This window comes from Boleophthalmus pectinirostris, unplaced genomic scaffold (genome assembly GCF_026225935.1).
Source record: "Boleophthalmus pectinirostris isolate CB_2022bp ecotype Guang Dong unplaced genomic scaffold, ASM2622593v1 HiC_scaffold_4, whole genome shotgun sequence".
Lineage (NCBI taxonomy): Eukaryota > Metazoa > Chordata > Actinopteri > Gobiiformes > Gobiidae > Boleophthalmus > Boleophthalmus pectinirostris.
The window spans coordinates 18,919,126-18,935,081 of NW_026571353.1; the positions used below are offsets into that span (position 1 = coordinate 18,919,126).

The following is a 15,956-nucleotide window of genomic DNA, read 5'->3' on the forward strand; positions in this document are numbered from 1 at the left end:
TTTCAGCAATATGAAAACTGGAGGCCCAACCAGCCCGACAGTTTCTTCTCCTCGGGTGAGGACTGTGTAGTGATGATTTGGCATGAGGATGGCCAGTGGAATGATGTTCCTTGCAACTACCATCTTACATACACATGCAAGAAAGGCACAGGTAATTAAAAGAAACAAACTGAAAATATTATCTAAGAACAGCACATATTGAACAACAAAACTAATAATTACATTTTTTTAGTGGCATGTAGCCAACCTCCTATTGTAGAAAATGCAAGGACTTTTGGCAAGAAGCGGGAGAGATATGAGGTCAACTCTTTAGTGAGATACCAGTGCAGAACCGGCTTCATCCAGCGGCATGTGCCCACTATTCGGTGCCGTGGAGATGGCCGATGGGATATTCCTAAAATAACCTGTATAAATCGTAAGTAAACTAACAACACTGTGCTCTGTTACACCAACATTATTTGCCAGAGTTGTCCATAAATGATCTTTTGTGTTCTTTTATAGCTTCAGTTTATCAGAAGGCTTATTACCGGAGACATCAACACAAAAGTCTTTACAGCATAAACAATTTTAGGCATCGACCAGAGGAACTTACACAGTTTCAGTATCCACTTTACCGCACAAGGAGGAACAGGAGGGAACAGCAGAAGAAAAGGAGATAAAACATCTGATTAAACCAATGGAATAGCACAAACATATTAGGAAATTTATTAAGTGGACTGTTTTTCCTTTTGAATGCAAATGGAACCCATTGAAGTCACTTTTTTTTAATCAAGCAGCACTGTTCTTCACCATTGCAGATTTGGATTGAATTTTTATAATGCTTTTTTTAAGCATTTGGACATTTTTTTTAAATTTTTTTTTGCCACAGGGTTATTAAAACACATGATTACATACTCATTCGGTGTTCCTAATTTATATAGCGCTTATTGTGATCTTTTTTTTTATAGCAAATCTTGAGGAACCCGTTGTGACAAGCATAATGCAACACTGAAAGACCACAATTTCTAATACAAGTATTATGTCGATAGCCTGGTGATCATAGTAAATTATAGGACAGCTTTAAAAGTGTCCTTATGATGTAAAACAGCAGGTATATAATGTCCTGTTATTCACAAAGACACAACAAAACGTGTGTTTACTTGTAATTGTTGTGCTGTTAATAAGACAACACTGTACTAGTTAAACATCCTCCTCCTCTACATTGTGAGAATGTACTGTGTTAAATACTCAGAGAGACTTGAATGAAATGGCTGAGAAGCATCTAACTTATTTTCAAGCTGCTTTACAACTCTTCGTGTGATCCTCACAATGATGACCCTGAAGTGCTCAACATGTGTTTTATTGTATTAGTCCAGAAACCAGCAACAATCATGAACTGTTAAACTGGACACTGAAGATAAAGCAAAGACTTTTTTTTTTTTTGATACTCGCTGTGGACCAAAGAACTGGGAGGGCTCTGTTGACTGCAATAAGTGGATGCTTATTGGAGTCCCCAGCATGTTTGATGTGTCTGCCTGTGAATGTGTGTTTGACCTTAATGTGCACATAATATCTATATATTTATAACTTTTACAATGTGAATGTTTGGGATGTTTGAGATATTTTTTTAAAGATATGATTGTTTCCTGCTTTAAATCACAAAAATAAATATTAATTTCTAATAACAACCTGCAATATTTAATTCACAATTCTTTGCTTAACAACGCCATGAATTTTTAAAAAATAACTAGCAAAATGTCAGTACCACTACAGTTCGGCCAGCAGGTGGTGATGTCAAACTATTCATACTGAAGGAAAAAGCCAAACCTTTAACATTTTAATAACAGTTTTTGTAACTTATTTCTTCATATCCTTTATATCTGCACACACACGCACACACACACAAACACACACACATATATGTAATATATATATATGTATATATATATATATAGAGAGAGAGAGAGAGAGAGTGTGAGAGAGAGAGAGAGATGCTATGTGTATGCTATGTTATATATAAAAGAAGAAAAGGATATTAAAAAAGCATATAAATCCTCCTGCTTGCACAAATATATTAAGTTAGTTTTTTTGTTTTTTTATCTAACACCTCTGTATCTCCCAAAATCTGACCCAATTCCCATGGATTCCTGCATTCAGCCTTTCAAGACAGTCCTTTTGTTCTTTTATAATATAGTAGGGGCTGGCGGTTTGGTACTTCACATGCAATGAAAATGAACAAATAAGAGGGCAGCTTAATCCTGAAGCTCAGAATTACATGGGTTCATGCCAAATGCATGGGTCCTAATTTGGCTTAAGATCCAGAAACCCGTACGAAAAGCACATACAAACAAAAGACTTAATTTAAAAGAAAAAAGTAAAACACACTTAGAATTGTACTTTGTGTGATTTTTTTTATTTTTTTAATCAAGTGGGCTTGCACATAGTACATGTGCCACTATTATGTCAAGCGCCTTGTGGATGGCTGAATATTTTAAACTGTACTCTGATTGGTTCTAAGATTTATTAGAAAAGGCAATGTCTAAATCATTGATCCACATGATCATCAAAAAGATGCAAATTGAAATTCTATTTATTAACTACACATAAAAACAATTAGTGTCAAATACATATCGATCATAACAAATGTATTGTTAAAAATACACATTGTATAAAAAAAACAAGTTGGCTGTGTGATTGGGAAAATAGTCACAGTACAAACATTCATTTTAAGAACAGAAATACAATTTCACTCCCCACTGTCTAAAATCTAAAGAAGGCCTAATCATTTTTAATAGGGGACTTTTTGCAATGCCAGTATTGTAACATGCACCCTCAACTGCATAACAAAACAAGCTCTCTCTCTCTTTTTCCTTTGTCATTTTATGGTGGAAAATTCAAACTTATATGATGTTCCATCATCATTAAGTTTTTGTCTTTTTATTCACTGTAACCTGCACACAATCCTATGGCCCTCAAAAAATCAAGACCAACAATTTAATGAAAACTAGTGGTGAAGTGGCTATAAAAAGCTGTAAACACTAATGCTGTATGGCAGATACTGCTGAGAGTACAAAATATATCACAGGGAGACTATGAAAAAGTTAGCATCCAAAGCACATTTCCTCTATTGTTGACTTATGAGATGTGGTTTTTGTTGCTCTTTGGTGGTTATGTCTTCACATTTACCCATCTTTAGCAAATACTCAGATATCTTTTCACTGCTCCTCCTTGTAGCAGTAGACACCATAAAGCTTCTGTGTCTTGTCTGGGAAGCCCACTATACGCACTGCAGCCTCAGTAGGACTGCAGTTCTTGCGGGGCCTGGAGATGGGGTAGCGGACACTTCCATCAGCCAGCCAGCCTGCATCACAGCGGTCAAAGTTCTCCAGCTTCCAGGCAGCGTACATTTGGCCAACTTTGGCAATTTCTGCACCATCATCTATGCAAGCTTGTACTGCCTCTTCATAGTTGAGTCTCTCTGGCTGGACCAGCCAATAGAATCGGCCTGGAAAGAAGAGAATGGCAAATTAGAATTTTGAAATTAGAGGTTAAAAAAAGATAACAATGCAGTTCCATTTGTTGCACATTTGTTTTTTGTATCCTTCAATTCATGATTTTCAAATGGAAACAAATAAAATAAATCTTGCCTGTCAGTGGAGAAGCATAGCAGTAGACATCATAGTGGCTAAGATTCTTGTCCCTGCGGCCGTAGCTCCTAAGGCCTGGCCCGTTGTTGGTTCCTCCACAGGAGTGCCTGGGCCTGATGACTGGATACTGCACTGTACCGTCACTGAGCCAGCCAGCATTGCACCATTCTAGACCCCCCTTCCAGGCCTCCAGCAGCTGATCAAAGGAAGCCACCACGGCCCCCTGCTCCACACAGGCCTGCTCTGCACTGTGGAAGTTCAGATTGTAGCGGCCTCCAGGTGGGGAGTAGGGAAACACAACCCCTATAAGAAGGAATATTCTATTACAATCACAAATTTACAATTATGATCATTTTCTATAACTAATATGACCCTGAAAAACATACTTACCATTGATCTCACTTCCTGTAACTTCCAAGACCACCTCATACATTTGTTCCTCCATCCCAAAGAAGACCTCACAGCGGTATGTCCCTGCATCATCTTTGGAGATGTCAGTCAAAACAAGTGATGCGTCCTCCTCGTTTGCCTCCTGCAGAAAGGCACGCCCCTCAAAGCTGCCATATGCCCTTTTGTGGAAACCCATTCCCACCAGAACATCTTCATTGAAACTCTCAATTTCTGCCACCTTGGTCCATTTCACGCGCATCCCATTCAACCCTGGTCCCCCGAAGCTGTCTTCATGCAACACATGGCAGGGGATGGTGACGTTGTCTCCCATTTCGGCATAGATTGTAACTGCAACAAGGGTGAGTATTGGTCAGTTACTATGGTAATATGTTTCTTTCCTTTTTGGCTACAATAGTCACAATAGTACAATAGTTAACCTGTGTTGACATGTAAAATTATTTAACCTAATGCAGTTTTGGATTCAAGAAAAATAAACACACATCTGCAATTTTTTGGTGTATATTTACATTTTTTGGTCTGTTTCCAATTTTTCATCTGGCTGTTTTGTCTCACAACATGGATTCCCACTATGCCCCTGGCCTTCATGAAGAGACTGCATGCAGTTTGCTTAGTTTAGAAGACCTCAGCCAGCATGAGGTAGCCAATCTAAAGCAAAAATCAACCCCAGATGACAGAGTGTACAGGACCTTTGATCCCAACATCCTCATTCTTCCTGAACTACCATGGCAAGTGTTTGCACTGTTGGTCTGAACTTATGCATTTCCATGTTTTCTGCAGGAGTTGTGTGCAGCTTAAGCAGTGAACAAAACACACACGTAAAAATCGATCTACATCCTGGGCTTTTTGTATTTTATTCCTTTTGTTGTAGATATTGTTCACTGTTACTGACCCTACCCAAGATACATTATCCTATAAGCCATACCAGCTGGTCAAAGATTGAGCTTGCCAGATCTCAGAAAATAAGCAAGGCTGGAAAAAACAGGTGCGATACATCGCCTAGTATTGGGTGTCTTGAAAGGTGCTTTATAAATGCAATGATTAATTTATAATGAATTAATTAGTAAGGCCAAGGTCAGTGTGCAGCAGCGTGGTAGAAATTATGTTGTACCTTTCCACAAAAAAACTAAAAAACATCCCCATCAATATTTACAAGAGAAAATATTCAACAATGCCAGTTTGCCTTTCTAAAATAAAGCCTTCAAAAACATGTTTGTGCCATATTTACAACATGCCTGGTGTTTTATGGGCATTGAAAATAACCTCTTGCTGCTAATTCTTTGACAGAACCCTGGCTCACTCCTCTTTGGCTATGCTAACTAACAGTTTATTTAGCCTTGTAAAGTAAGAACATTGGACTATATCCTCTATAGTTTGAATCTTGTTTGAATGACCAAGTCTGGCAGCCCCTGGAGTTAACATGAGATCGCAGAATTTACATAAAATACTAGTTTAGTGTATGATAATATTCTAACTACTTAAATAAACTACTGCAACTAGTATGAAGAAATGTATACATTTTGTGTGAGAGGGCAAAATAGTAGATCTGTCTTACTTTTGGTTTACTTTGAATATTATGTTTTAATACCCAGTATCAAACAAGTCACCTCCTGGCAGCTCCCTACATCCCCTTTTTACATACAGAATTCCAGTACATTTCTAACCATTAATAGTCACATTACTTCAGCTGCTGCTTTCTTAGGGCATTGATGTTGTACAATTATCACCTAGTTATACTGAGCTAAACTGAGAATGGAAAGTCTACTGGCACCAAACAGCTGCCTAATCCTGCTCTACGTCCCCTGCCTCATTCAATTTGCAGCCAAGCCCCTTTTCCCAGCCAGCCCTAGTGTTGTGAGGTGGCCTCAAGCACCACTGCGTTTAACCAACTGGGTGCAGTGTAAGAGGGGTCCCCTTTACCTCATCTGACCTCTCCCCTCTGCCACGCAGTACCAGAGGCTAAGCAATTTTAATAGATCCATGGGCTAAGCATGGCTAAGACTGAAGTTCGAAGCAGAAGCCAGCAACTGAGAAGTATACTGTTACCGCGCACCGCCGGAAAGTGCGCTCACAACTTTGCTTGTGCGTCTTTTGAGGGGCGTGCCATTAATGTTCATGTTGTTGTCATGGACTGTATGGTTGTAGTTTTTAGGATGCAACGGCTGGTCTGAAGCATAATTCTCTTTCCTCACTTCTTTCTCATTGATTCATCTCCCCAGTCCTCCATTTTTCAGCTGTTTATATCCACCTCCTCCTCCTTTAAATCCTCTCTCTCCCATAGACTGTGCTCTACCCCCTGAGTCTCCTCTGTGGGTAGGACTTCCTCATCCATTTGCTACAGGATCGAAGAGAAGGAAGCGAGGAAAGAGAATTGAGACACGCTCCATATGTATAACGCGCTAGACGCCGCGCTCCAAATAGGAAGTTTGCACGTGGGCTCTTCCGGCTCTTTCTGACCCTGGCTCCCATTGACTTACACTGTATTATTGTCGCCCCTCTTTCTGTAACTGCTGCTGTGAGCCTCATCGTTTTGGTTTTTCCCGCTAATTTGTCTATTTTTTTAAAAATCCTTAAAAAAGTTGTTTGTAAAAATGCGATTACAACTTCCGGCGGGCTCTGTTCACGGTAGTAAGTCTGACAATCTAGGGAAAATTAGAAAATGTCCCAAATTTCTTCATCTACATGTCATATTTTTGGCTAATCAACAATCACAACCATACCTCAGTTTTCATAATTTCCCCCCTGACACAACTTTGAGCGCACTGGGTACATGCAATTAGAAGAGATGAGGGCGCCGAATTCAAGATGATTCCAAATAGCATATACATATGCAGTCTTCATTTTACCGCTGATCACATTTACTTCAGTGAGTTTTATCACAGTCAGTCGGCGAGCCCAGTGAAAGTAACTACACCGGAAGTTGTAATCACATCTTTCCAAATGTCTTCTTGGTTTATAACGTAAGTGTGACTAGAGCCTATTCACCTCTGCAGCTGCTCGCATCACAGCTGTGGGTGTCGTCACACTCGCTTAGCTGGTACACTCAGAATACTCCGGGTCTCAGTACCCGGGTGCTTCAGAGAGTGGAACGCAGGTCTTCCCCACTATGTGTGTGCTGTCACGGGCGGCCCCTATAGTGTCCCTTTTGATCCATCTGTACTAATATGTGTAACTGTTTGCAGGGTGGCAAGGCCAGCCTGCCCTTCTGTAGGACTTGTTTTATGTTAACTCTGTGATGTGCTGCTCACTCCTCCCATGAAGTTGTGAATTTGTCACCTGTCAGAAGCTACTGTGAACTTGGATGTGCTAATAATGGACTGGTTATGGTTTGGTCCAGAACTAACCAATGACTACAGGGTATTTAAATATGGACGCAAGGAAGATTAACTTTTTTTTTTTTACTCACCTGTGTCCACTTTAGTTTGCTTATTTTCTGGGCCATGTCCCTGTGGCGTTGCTGGTTCTGTTTAGTCTTTTTCTAAATTATCATTATCTTTGTTAACACCCTGTCCACCTGGTTACAATCTGTCATTTGCAGGCAGGATAAATTGGTTTTGGATGTTGGTATGTGTCAGTCTTATGAGTAAGCATTAGGTCATTTTAGGCTGCAAATATAATTTGCCTGTAGTATTTGATCCTTTTGTTAAAAAATGGCCTGTCAGAATAGGCAACATGCTCATTCCTCTTCTGTGTGTGGTGTTCAACTGTATTTTGTTTGTAGTGTTTATGTGCATGTTTATTTCGATTGATTTACTCTGTACATTGTATACAATTTTACTGGATTAAGGGAGACTATGGTTAGCTAATTTCTGTAATTTTAAAATTAAAGCTCCCTCCTGCAGTGTCTTATGGAAGGTTTTTGCCATTATCTGCCATTACTTCATGCCATGTCATTGTGTAATTTGACTGAGCTTGTAAATGTGGGTCAGCAGCACATCATATTTTAATTTTGTTATTTAGACTGAAACCACAAGTGTGGACTTTGGGCCTCCCATTGCAAGCTGTTTTCGAGTAGGCCTATGTAGAGTCCTTGTTGTCCAGTAGGTGTATCTAGAGTACTTTGACTAGTGGGCACCTAGGTCATTTTTGCCAGTTTTAACTAGAAGGAGAATAGAGTTTCAGCACCCCCTTCTGTTGTGTGGTTGGTAGTCGCTGGATCATCTGGTAATCATTGGGACGACTGTATATAGTTTTTTGCCGTGAAGGAGCGTCAAACCTGTAACTTGAGGGCAAAAGCCAGCAACTGAGAAGTACACAGTCACCACACATCACCAGTAAGTGCACTCACAGCATTTCTTGTGTGTCTTTAAGGGGCTCAATATTAATTTTGATGTTGTTTTTAGCACGCGACCACTCATCTGAAGTCTACCGCATAGCTAGGTACAGTCAGAATACTCTGGGTCTCAGCACGGCTGCTTTGAAGAGCGGAATGCAGGGTTTCCCCAGTTGTGTCCCTTTTGAGCCATATGTATTAACATTATGTAACCATTTACACGGTCTGGGTGGCATGGCCCCCTGTGACCCCAGCCCTTTGGGACAATGGATGGAACTTTGCCTTTTAGCTATAATCTGGTGTGTTTACCTTCATGCTGTATCATGTTTGTTCATTAACATGCTCTGTCCCAATCAAATTAAAAAATTAAATGTCCAGCCTCCCCTTCTTTAGGACTACAGGGTATTTACATACATAAAAAAAAAGAAAAAAAAAGAATTATTTAATAAGAAATCTTGATGTAACTTTTGTAAACCACTACCTTGTCCTATCAATTTTACTCACCTTTACTCACCTTCTTAGTTTATTTTCCTTATTCTCTGGGCCAGGTCCCAGTGGCGTTGCTGGTTCTGTTAAGCCTTTTTCTAAATTATCATTATTTTATGTTACCACCCTATCCACCTTGTTACACTAGCAATCGCTCCAAGCCTGGATAACCAACAACCACATGCATATTATGAGCAGAGTATTACCTCACAAGAAAAGAGAGTTATTTGGCTGCTGCTCAGCACCAGGGCGCTATACATTTAGATATATGATGGTGTCTATATGTTGTTACATAAGCCAGTACACACTGTCTCAGCATTGGATGACACAGAAAACATTGTTCACATATTGTCCAAAAAAACAAATCAATAGATTGCATGCACATGATGAAATATAATACTTTTAAACATCTAAATAGAAATATTATTACCTGATAAAGTAGAATTATACTCTGCCTGACTCCCAGCCAACGTCACCGAGATGATTGTGAAAAATAGCAGACTCATCATTTTGGCTTTGCCTCTTCAATAGAAAATACTGCAATATCTAACTGAAAAAATGAAATGACTGAAACTATGTAATTATGAGTCTAGAAGCCCTTCTTTGTTGGTGCCTGTGCTGCAGCTGTCTGAGGTGCTACTAGAAACTTTGGGCTCCTCAGAGGTCCACACAAGTGCCTTTTATTGAAGCCTAACCCAGTGCAGGCCACTCCCCCTCCCCTCAGTCCATCACCAGCTCTGTCTCCCCTCTGCCATATTATTTAGGAAACGATGTCTTGCCCTCTGCTGTTATATATGTATATGTTATGAAATCTAATGCTTGTGCTACAAACACAACTTTTTTTCAAATGAACTGTATTCTGCCTGCATCTAGTCCCACATGAGCAGAAGAAAGAGACTTAAAATTGTACTTTGTAAGCTTTTTTTTTTTTTTTTTTTTTCAAGTGGGCTTGCTCATGGTATGTGCTTATACAATGCAAAAATGTGTGCCACTATTATGTGTCTGCAAGTATGTGAAGCACCTTGTGGATGGCTGAATATTTTAAAACGTAATCTGATTGGTTCTAAGATTTATTAGAAAAGGCAATGTCTAAATCACTGATCCACATGATCATCAAAAAGATGTAAATTGAAATTCTATTTATTAACTACACATAAAAACAATTAGTGTCAAATACATATCGATCATAACAAATGTATTGTTAAACATACACATTGTATAAAAAAAACAAGTTGGCTGTGTGATTGGGAAAATAGTCACAGTACAAACATTTACATTCATTTTAAGAACAGAAATACAATTTGAAATGAAATTCCCCACTGTCTAAAATCTAAAGAAGGCCTAATCATTTTTAATAGGGGACTTTTTGCAATGCCAGTATTGTAACATGCACCCTCAACTGCATAACAAAACAAGCTCTCTCTCTCTTTTTCCTTTGTCATTTTATGGTGGAAAATTCAAACTTATATGATGTTCCATCATCATTAAGTTTTTGTCTTTTTATTCACTGTAACCTGCACACAATCCTATGGCCCTCAAAAAATCAAGACCAACAATTTAATGAAAACTAGTGGTGAAGTGGCTATAAAAAGCTGTAAACACTAATGCTGTATGGCAGATACTGCTGAGAGTACAAAATATATCACAGGGAGACTATGAAAAAGTTAGCATCCAAAGCACATTTCCTCTATTGTTGACTTATGAGATGTGGTTTTTGTTGCTCTTTGGTGGTTATGTCTTCACATTTACCCATCTTTAGCAAATACTCAGATATCTTTTCACTGCTCCTCCTTGTAGCAGTAGACACCATAAAGCTTCTGTGTCTTGTCTGGGAAGCCCACTATACGCACTGCAGCCTCAGTAGGACTGCAGTTCTTGCGGGGCCTGGAGATGGGGTAGCGGACACTTCCATCAGCCAGCCAGCCTGCATCACAGCGGTCAAAGTTCTCCAGCTTCCAGGCAGCGTACATTTGGCCAACTTTGGCAATTTCTGCACCATCATCTATGCAAGCTTGTACTGCCTCTTCATAGTTGAGTCTCTCTGGCTGGACCAGCCAATAGAATCGGCCTGGAAAGAAGAGAATGGCAAATTAGAATTTTGAAATTAGAGGTTAAAAAAAGATAACAATGCAGTTCCATTTGTTGCACATTTGTTTTTTGTATCCTTCAATTCATGATTTTCAAATGGAAGCAAATAAAATAAATCTTGCCTGTCAGTGGAGAAGCATAGCAGAAGACATCATAACGGCTGAGTTTCTTGTCCCTGCGGCCGTAGCTCCTAAGGCCTGGCCCGTTGTTGGTTCCTCCACAGGGGTGCCTGGGCCTGGTGATGGGATACTGCACTGTACCGTCACTGAGCCAGCCAGCATTGCACCAGTCCAGACCCCCCTTCCAGGCCTCCAGCAGCTGATCAAAGGAAGCCACCACGGCCCCCTGCTCCACACAGGCCTGCTCTGCACTGTGGAAGTTCAAATTGTAGCGGCCTCCAGGTGGGGAGTAGGGAAACACAACCCCTACAAGAAGGAATATTCTATTACAATCACAAATTTACAATTATGATCATTTTCTATAACTAATATGACCCTGAAAAACATACTTACCATTGATCTCACTTCCTTTAACTTCCAAGACCACCTCATACATTTGTTCCTCCATCCCAAAGAAGACCTCACAGCGGTATGTCCCTGCATCATCTTTGGAGATGTCAGTCAAAACAAGTGATGCGTCCTCCTCGTTTGCCTCCTGCAGAAAGGCACGCCCCTCAAAGCTGCCATATGCCCTTTTGTGGAAACCCATTCCCACCAGAACATCTTCATTGAAACTCTCAATTTCTGCCACCTTGGTCCATTTCACGCGCATCCCATTCAACCCTGGTCCCCCGAAGCTGTCTTCATGCAACACATGGCAGGGGATGGTGACGTTGTCTCCCATTTCGGCATAGATTGTAACTGCAACAAGGGTGAGTATTGGTCAGTTACTATGGTAATATGTTTCTTTCCTTTTTGGCTACAAAAGTCACAATAGTACAATAGTTAACCTGTGTTGACATGTAAAATTATTTAACCTAATGCAGTTTTGGATTCAAGAAAAATCAACATAGATCTGCAATTTTTTGTGTATTTGTAAAGTTTTTTACTCTGTATCCAATTTTTCCATCTATCTTGAATTCATCCGGCTGTTTTGTGCTGTGTTTCATGGATTCCCACTATGCCCCTGGCCTTCATGAAGAGACCACACACAATTTGCTTAGTTTAGAAGACCTCAGCCAGCATGAGGTAGCCAATCTAAAGCAACAATCAACCCGAGATGACGGAGTGTACAGGACCTCTGACCCCCAACATCCTCATTCTTCCTGAGCTACCATGGCAAGTGTTTGCACTGTTGGTCTGGACTTATGCAGTTCCATGTTTTCTGCATGAGTTGTGTGCAGCTTAAATTAAAATGTGGATGTAGAAAAATAAAAATTTATCTACATCCTGGGCTTTTTGTATTTTACCCAGTTTGTTGTAGATATTGTTCACTATTACTGACCCTACCCAAGTTACATTATCCTATAAGCGCCAATATCAGTGTGCAGCACCCAATAAAGCTTACACATGGTAGAAATGATGATGTAAAAACAACACACACACACACACAAAACAAAAACATCCACATCAATATTTACAAGAGAAAATATTCAGCAATGCCATTTTGCCTCTCTAAAATAAAGCTTCAAAAACACGTTTGTGCCATATCTATAACATGCCAGGTGTTTTGTGGGCATTGAAAATACCCTCTTGCTGCTAATTACAACATTTTTTGACAGAACCCTGGCCCACTCCTCTTTGGCTATGCTGACTAACAGTTCATTAGCCTTGTAAAGCAAGAGCATTAGACAAGTCTGACTCAACCCTAAAGCTCAAGCTAAAGAAGGTACAGTGTCCCCATAGCATATCCTCTATAGTTTTCTTGATTAGGTTAATATGAATCTTTCTGCATAAATAACTCTTTGAATGACCAAGTCTGGCAGCCCCTGGAGTTAACATATTAGATCGCAGTGTTTACATAAAATACTATGAAATACGATACAACTTTTTTAGTTCTGTAAAGTGTTCTCGTTTCTTGAGTTGCCAGTCTACATCAGTCTTGGCACCATATTGCGTAAAGTTTAGTGTTGAGTGCGATGATGCCCTAGAGAACTTATGTAATTACAGATGGCATACAAGTGTAAAAAAGTTTACACCCCTTCCTGCTTGTCCTACAGGAGGATATAACCTGGTCTTGAGGGGCACCCTGCTCCCATAAAGCACTGGTCTGTCATGTGTACACAGCCTGGAAACAGAGGAGGGCCTTTCTTCTCCCTGTCACACCTCCTATACTTCCTATTGACACAAGACTAGAATGTCAAACACCTGCTTAAGACTGCAATGAAGGAGATAATTCTTAGCCATTTCTATAGCAGAGCTGTCAGGATTAAGAAGTGAGATAAAAAAAAAAAAAAAAAAAAAAAAAAAAAAAAAAATGGACACATGCCTTACACCTATGGTCAAAACATACTGCAATTTTATGACCGAGCACAATTCTGCCTCACTCTGTAAAACTGTGTATTCGCTGTGATTAGAACCATCTGTTGCATCAAGGGCCCACTGTACCAAAGCAACTTCACAATTCAATAAGTGACCAACTTTAAAAAAAAAAAAATTCTTAAATCTTGTGCTTATAAAGGCCTTAGCTGGTTGGGCACATTTATTATAGTGAGCTCACAAAAGTAGCTAGATAACACACATTATGAAATGAAGTTAGGCAAGTCTCAAGATATTATGTAAGATTACAAAGCAACAATATTGGTTGCTGCAGTAGAGACAAGTTCTAACTACTTAAATAAACTACTGCAACTACTATGAAGAAATGTATACATTTTTCATCAGAAGTAGACTTGTCTTACTTTTGGCTTACTTTGGATATTACATTTTAGTACTCAGTTTAAAACAAGTCACCTCCTGGCTGCTCCCTACATCCCCTTTTTACATACAGAATTCCAGTACATTTCTAACCATTAATAGTCACATTACTTCAGCTGCTGCTTTCTTAGGGCATTGATGTTGTACAATTATCACCTAGTTATACTGAACTAAACTGAGAATGGAAAGTCTACTGGCACCAAACAGCTGCCTAATCCTGCTCTGCGTCCCCTGCCTCATTCAATTTGCAGCCAAGCCCCTTTTCCCACCCAGCCCTAGCAACCGGGCCAAGCCTCGGTAACCAACAACCACAGCACACATTAGCCTGAGCAGACTATTACCTCACAAGGAAAGACAGAGTCATTTGGCCGCTGCTCAGCACCAGGACTCTATACGTTTAGCTGCGGATCGTTAATCTTGGCCCTGCTCCTGTCACACTGCCTTTATCCATGGCACTTTCCAAAAAGAGCTCCATTTCAGTGTAAGTCAGACGGTATAACACAGGGCGTGCCTGCTTAAATATAAGGTGTTTAAAGAGAATGTGTGGAGTAAGTGATGGTGACTTGTACCAAAAAATCAAGTGCTGCAATTACTACAACTGATTTGTTTAGCTTTTCCATATATGGGTTTTACAGCACCAAGCAAATCACCCCCCTACAAACATACAGTGACACATATTTCTGCTTTGCCAGGCTTAGAATCATCCCAAAGAGAATACTTGCATGTGACTGCTCTCACTGTACCACAGCTTCCGATCCAAGATTCAAACCCACAGCCAAGCCAAAAGTTCTTAATTTTACTACTACTACTAGTACTACTAGCACATACCCCAAGAGAATGCTTTGAATATATATTAATATATATTTATATATTAATATATAAACATAGACCCACATGCTAGTACACGCAGCTGTGATATCACCACTGGGACTCATTTCAATAGTTGGATAAGAAAGAGTATATGTTCTCCAAGTAAAATATTCTCTCCACAGACCAACCATTTCCTCCTGTGTTGGAAGCCGATTCCTCCCTAATTTGACATGTACAGAGTTAGCTCACGGGAGCTCCTGAAAAGCACATTAAACATCACTCAATATGTAGCACATGTAAAGCCCTGAAGTTGTCAGAACATCTTCCACAGCCAGGAAGCATAATCCTCTGGGCAAATTTCAATTTGATTTATAAGAATTCTCACAGACAGCTAATAAAATGACTCAACTTATTCTCCTCAACTTTTTTTTATTACTTGTCTTAACAGTTGAGAGCTGAAGAAACTATTTTACAATGTGTTAAATTTATAGCTCATATTAATCATGTGGCCCCCCATTCACTGATGTGGGCAAAGCAAACTACTGTGACTATTCAGGACCAGATTGTTTTTGTAGTGGTTTGTATGCAACCCTGAGTCAGAGTTACCCCAGAGACGACGCTGCTTCAATCACCATGTTGTTACATAAGCCAGTACACGCTGTCTCAGCATTGGTGTACACAAAACATTGTTCACATATTGTCCAAAAAAAAGAAATCAATAAATTGCATGCACATGATGAAATATAATTAGTAGTAACAGTAATAGTAATATAAAAATATGTTTTAAACATCTAAACAGAAATATTATTACCTGATAAAGTAGAATTATACTCTGCCTGACTCCCAGCCAATGTCACCGAGATGATTGTGAAAAATAGCAGACTCATCATTCTGGTTTTGCAAAAATGGGCCTCTTAGATAGAAAATACTGCAATATCTAACTGAAAAAATGAAATGACTGAAACTATGTAATTATGAGTCTAGAAGCCCTTCTTAGTTGGTGCCTGTGCCACAGCCGTCTGAGGTGCTACTGGAAACTTTGGGCTCCTCAGAGGTCCACACAAGTGCCTTTTATTGAAGCCTAAGCCAGTGCAGACCACTCCCCCTCCCCTCAGTCCATCACCAGCTCTGTCTCCCCTCTGCCACATTATTTAGGAAACGATGTCTCGCCCTCTCTAGAGACTGTAGGAAACCACGAGAAAATAAACGTGCAGCTTATGTTCCACTGCTATATCCATATATGCTATGAGATCCTTCTAATCCATGGGCTGCAAACACATCTTGTTTCAAATTAATTGTATTTTACCAGCATCTATTGGCTATGCTAGCTAATCGAGGCACCATTTGCATATAATGTAATATATAGTGGTGCAATTTGTGGAATAAGGTCACTGAACGTGTTTATTTAAA

The 15,956-nt window shown here is 39.7% G+C and overlaps 1 protein-coding gene and 1 pseudogene across 2 annotated transcripts in view; one reads left to right on the top strand and one right to left on the bottom strand.

Moving 5' to 3' along the window:
• Nucleotides 1–1,667, top strand: part of LOC110156762 (versican core protein) — a 38,535-nt gene extending 36,868 nt beyond the window's left edge. For both annotated transcript variants that reach the window (XM_020920980.2, XM_055161679.1), the window contains 3 exons: nt 7–151; nt 233–415; nt 502–1,667. In XM_020920980.2, the coding sequence (XP_020776639.2) occupies nt 7–151; nt 233–415; nt 502–659 (486 nt within the window). In that variant the 3' untranslated portion in view covers nt 660–1,667. The remainder of the gene's footprint in view (nt 1–6; nt 152–232; nt 416–501) is intronic.
• An 886-nt stretch (nt 1,668–2,553) lies between these two features.
• Nucleotides 2,554–15,371, bottom strand: LOC110156735 (hyaluronan and proteoglycan link protein 1-like; annotated as a pseudogene).
• Between the last annotated feature and the right edge of the window lie 585 nt (nt 15,372–15,956).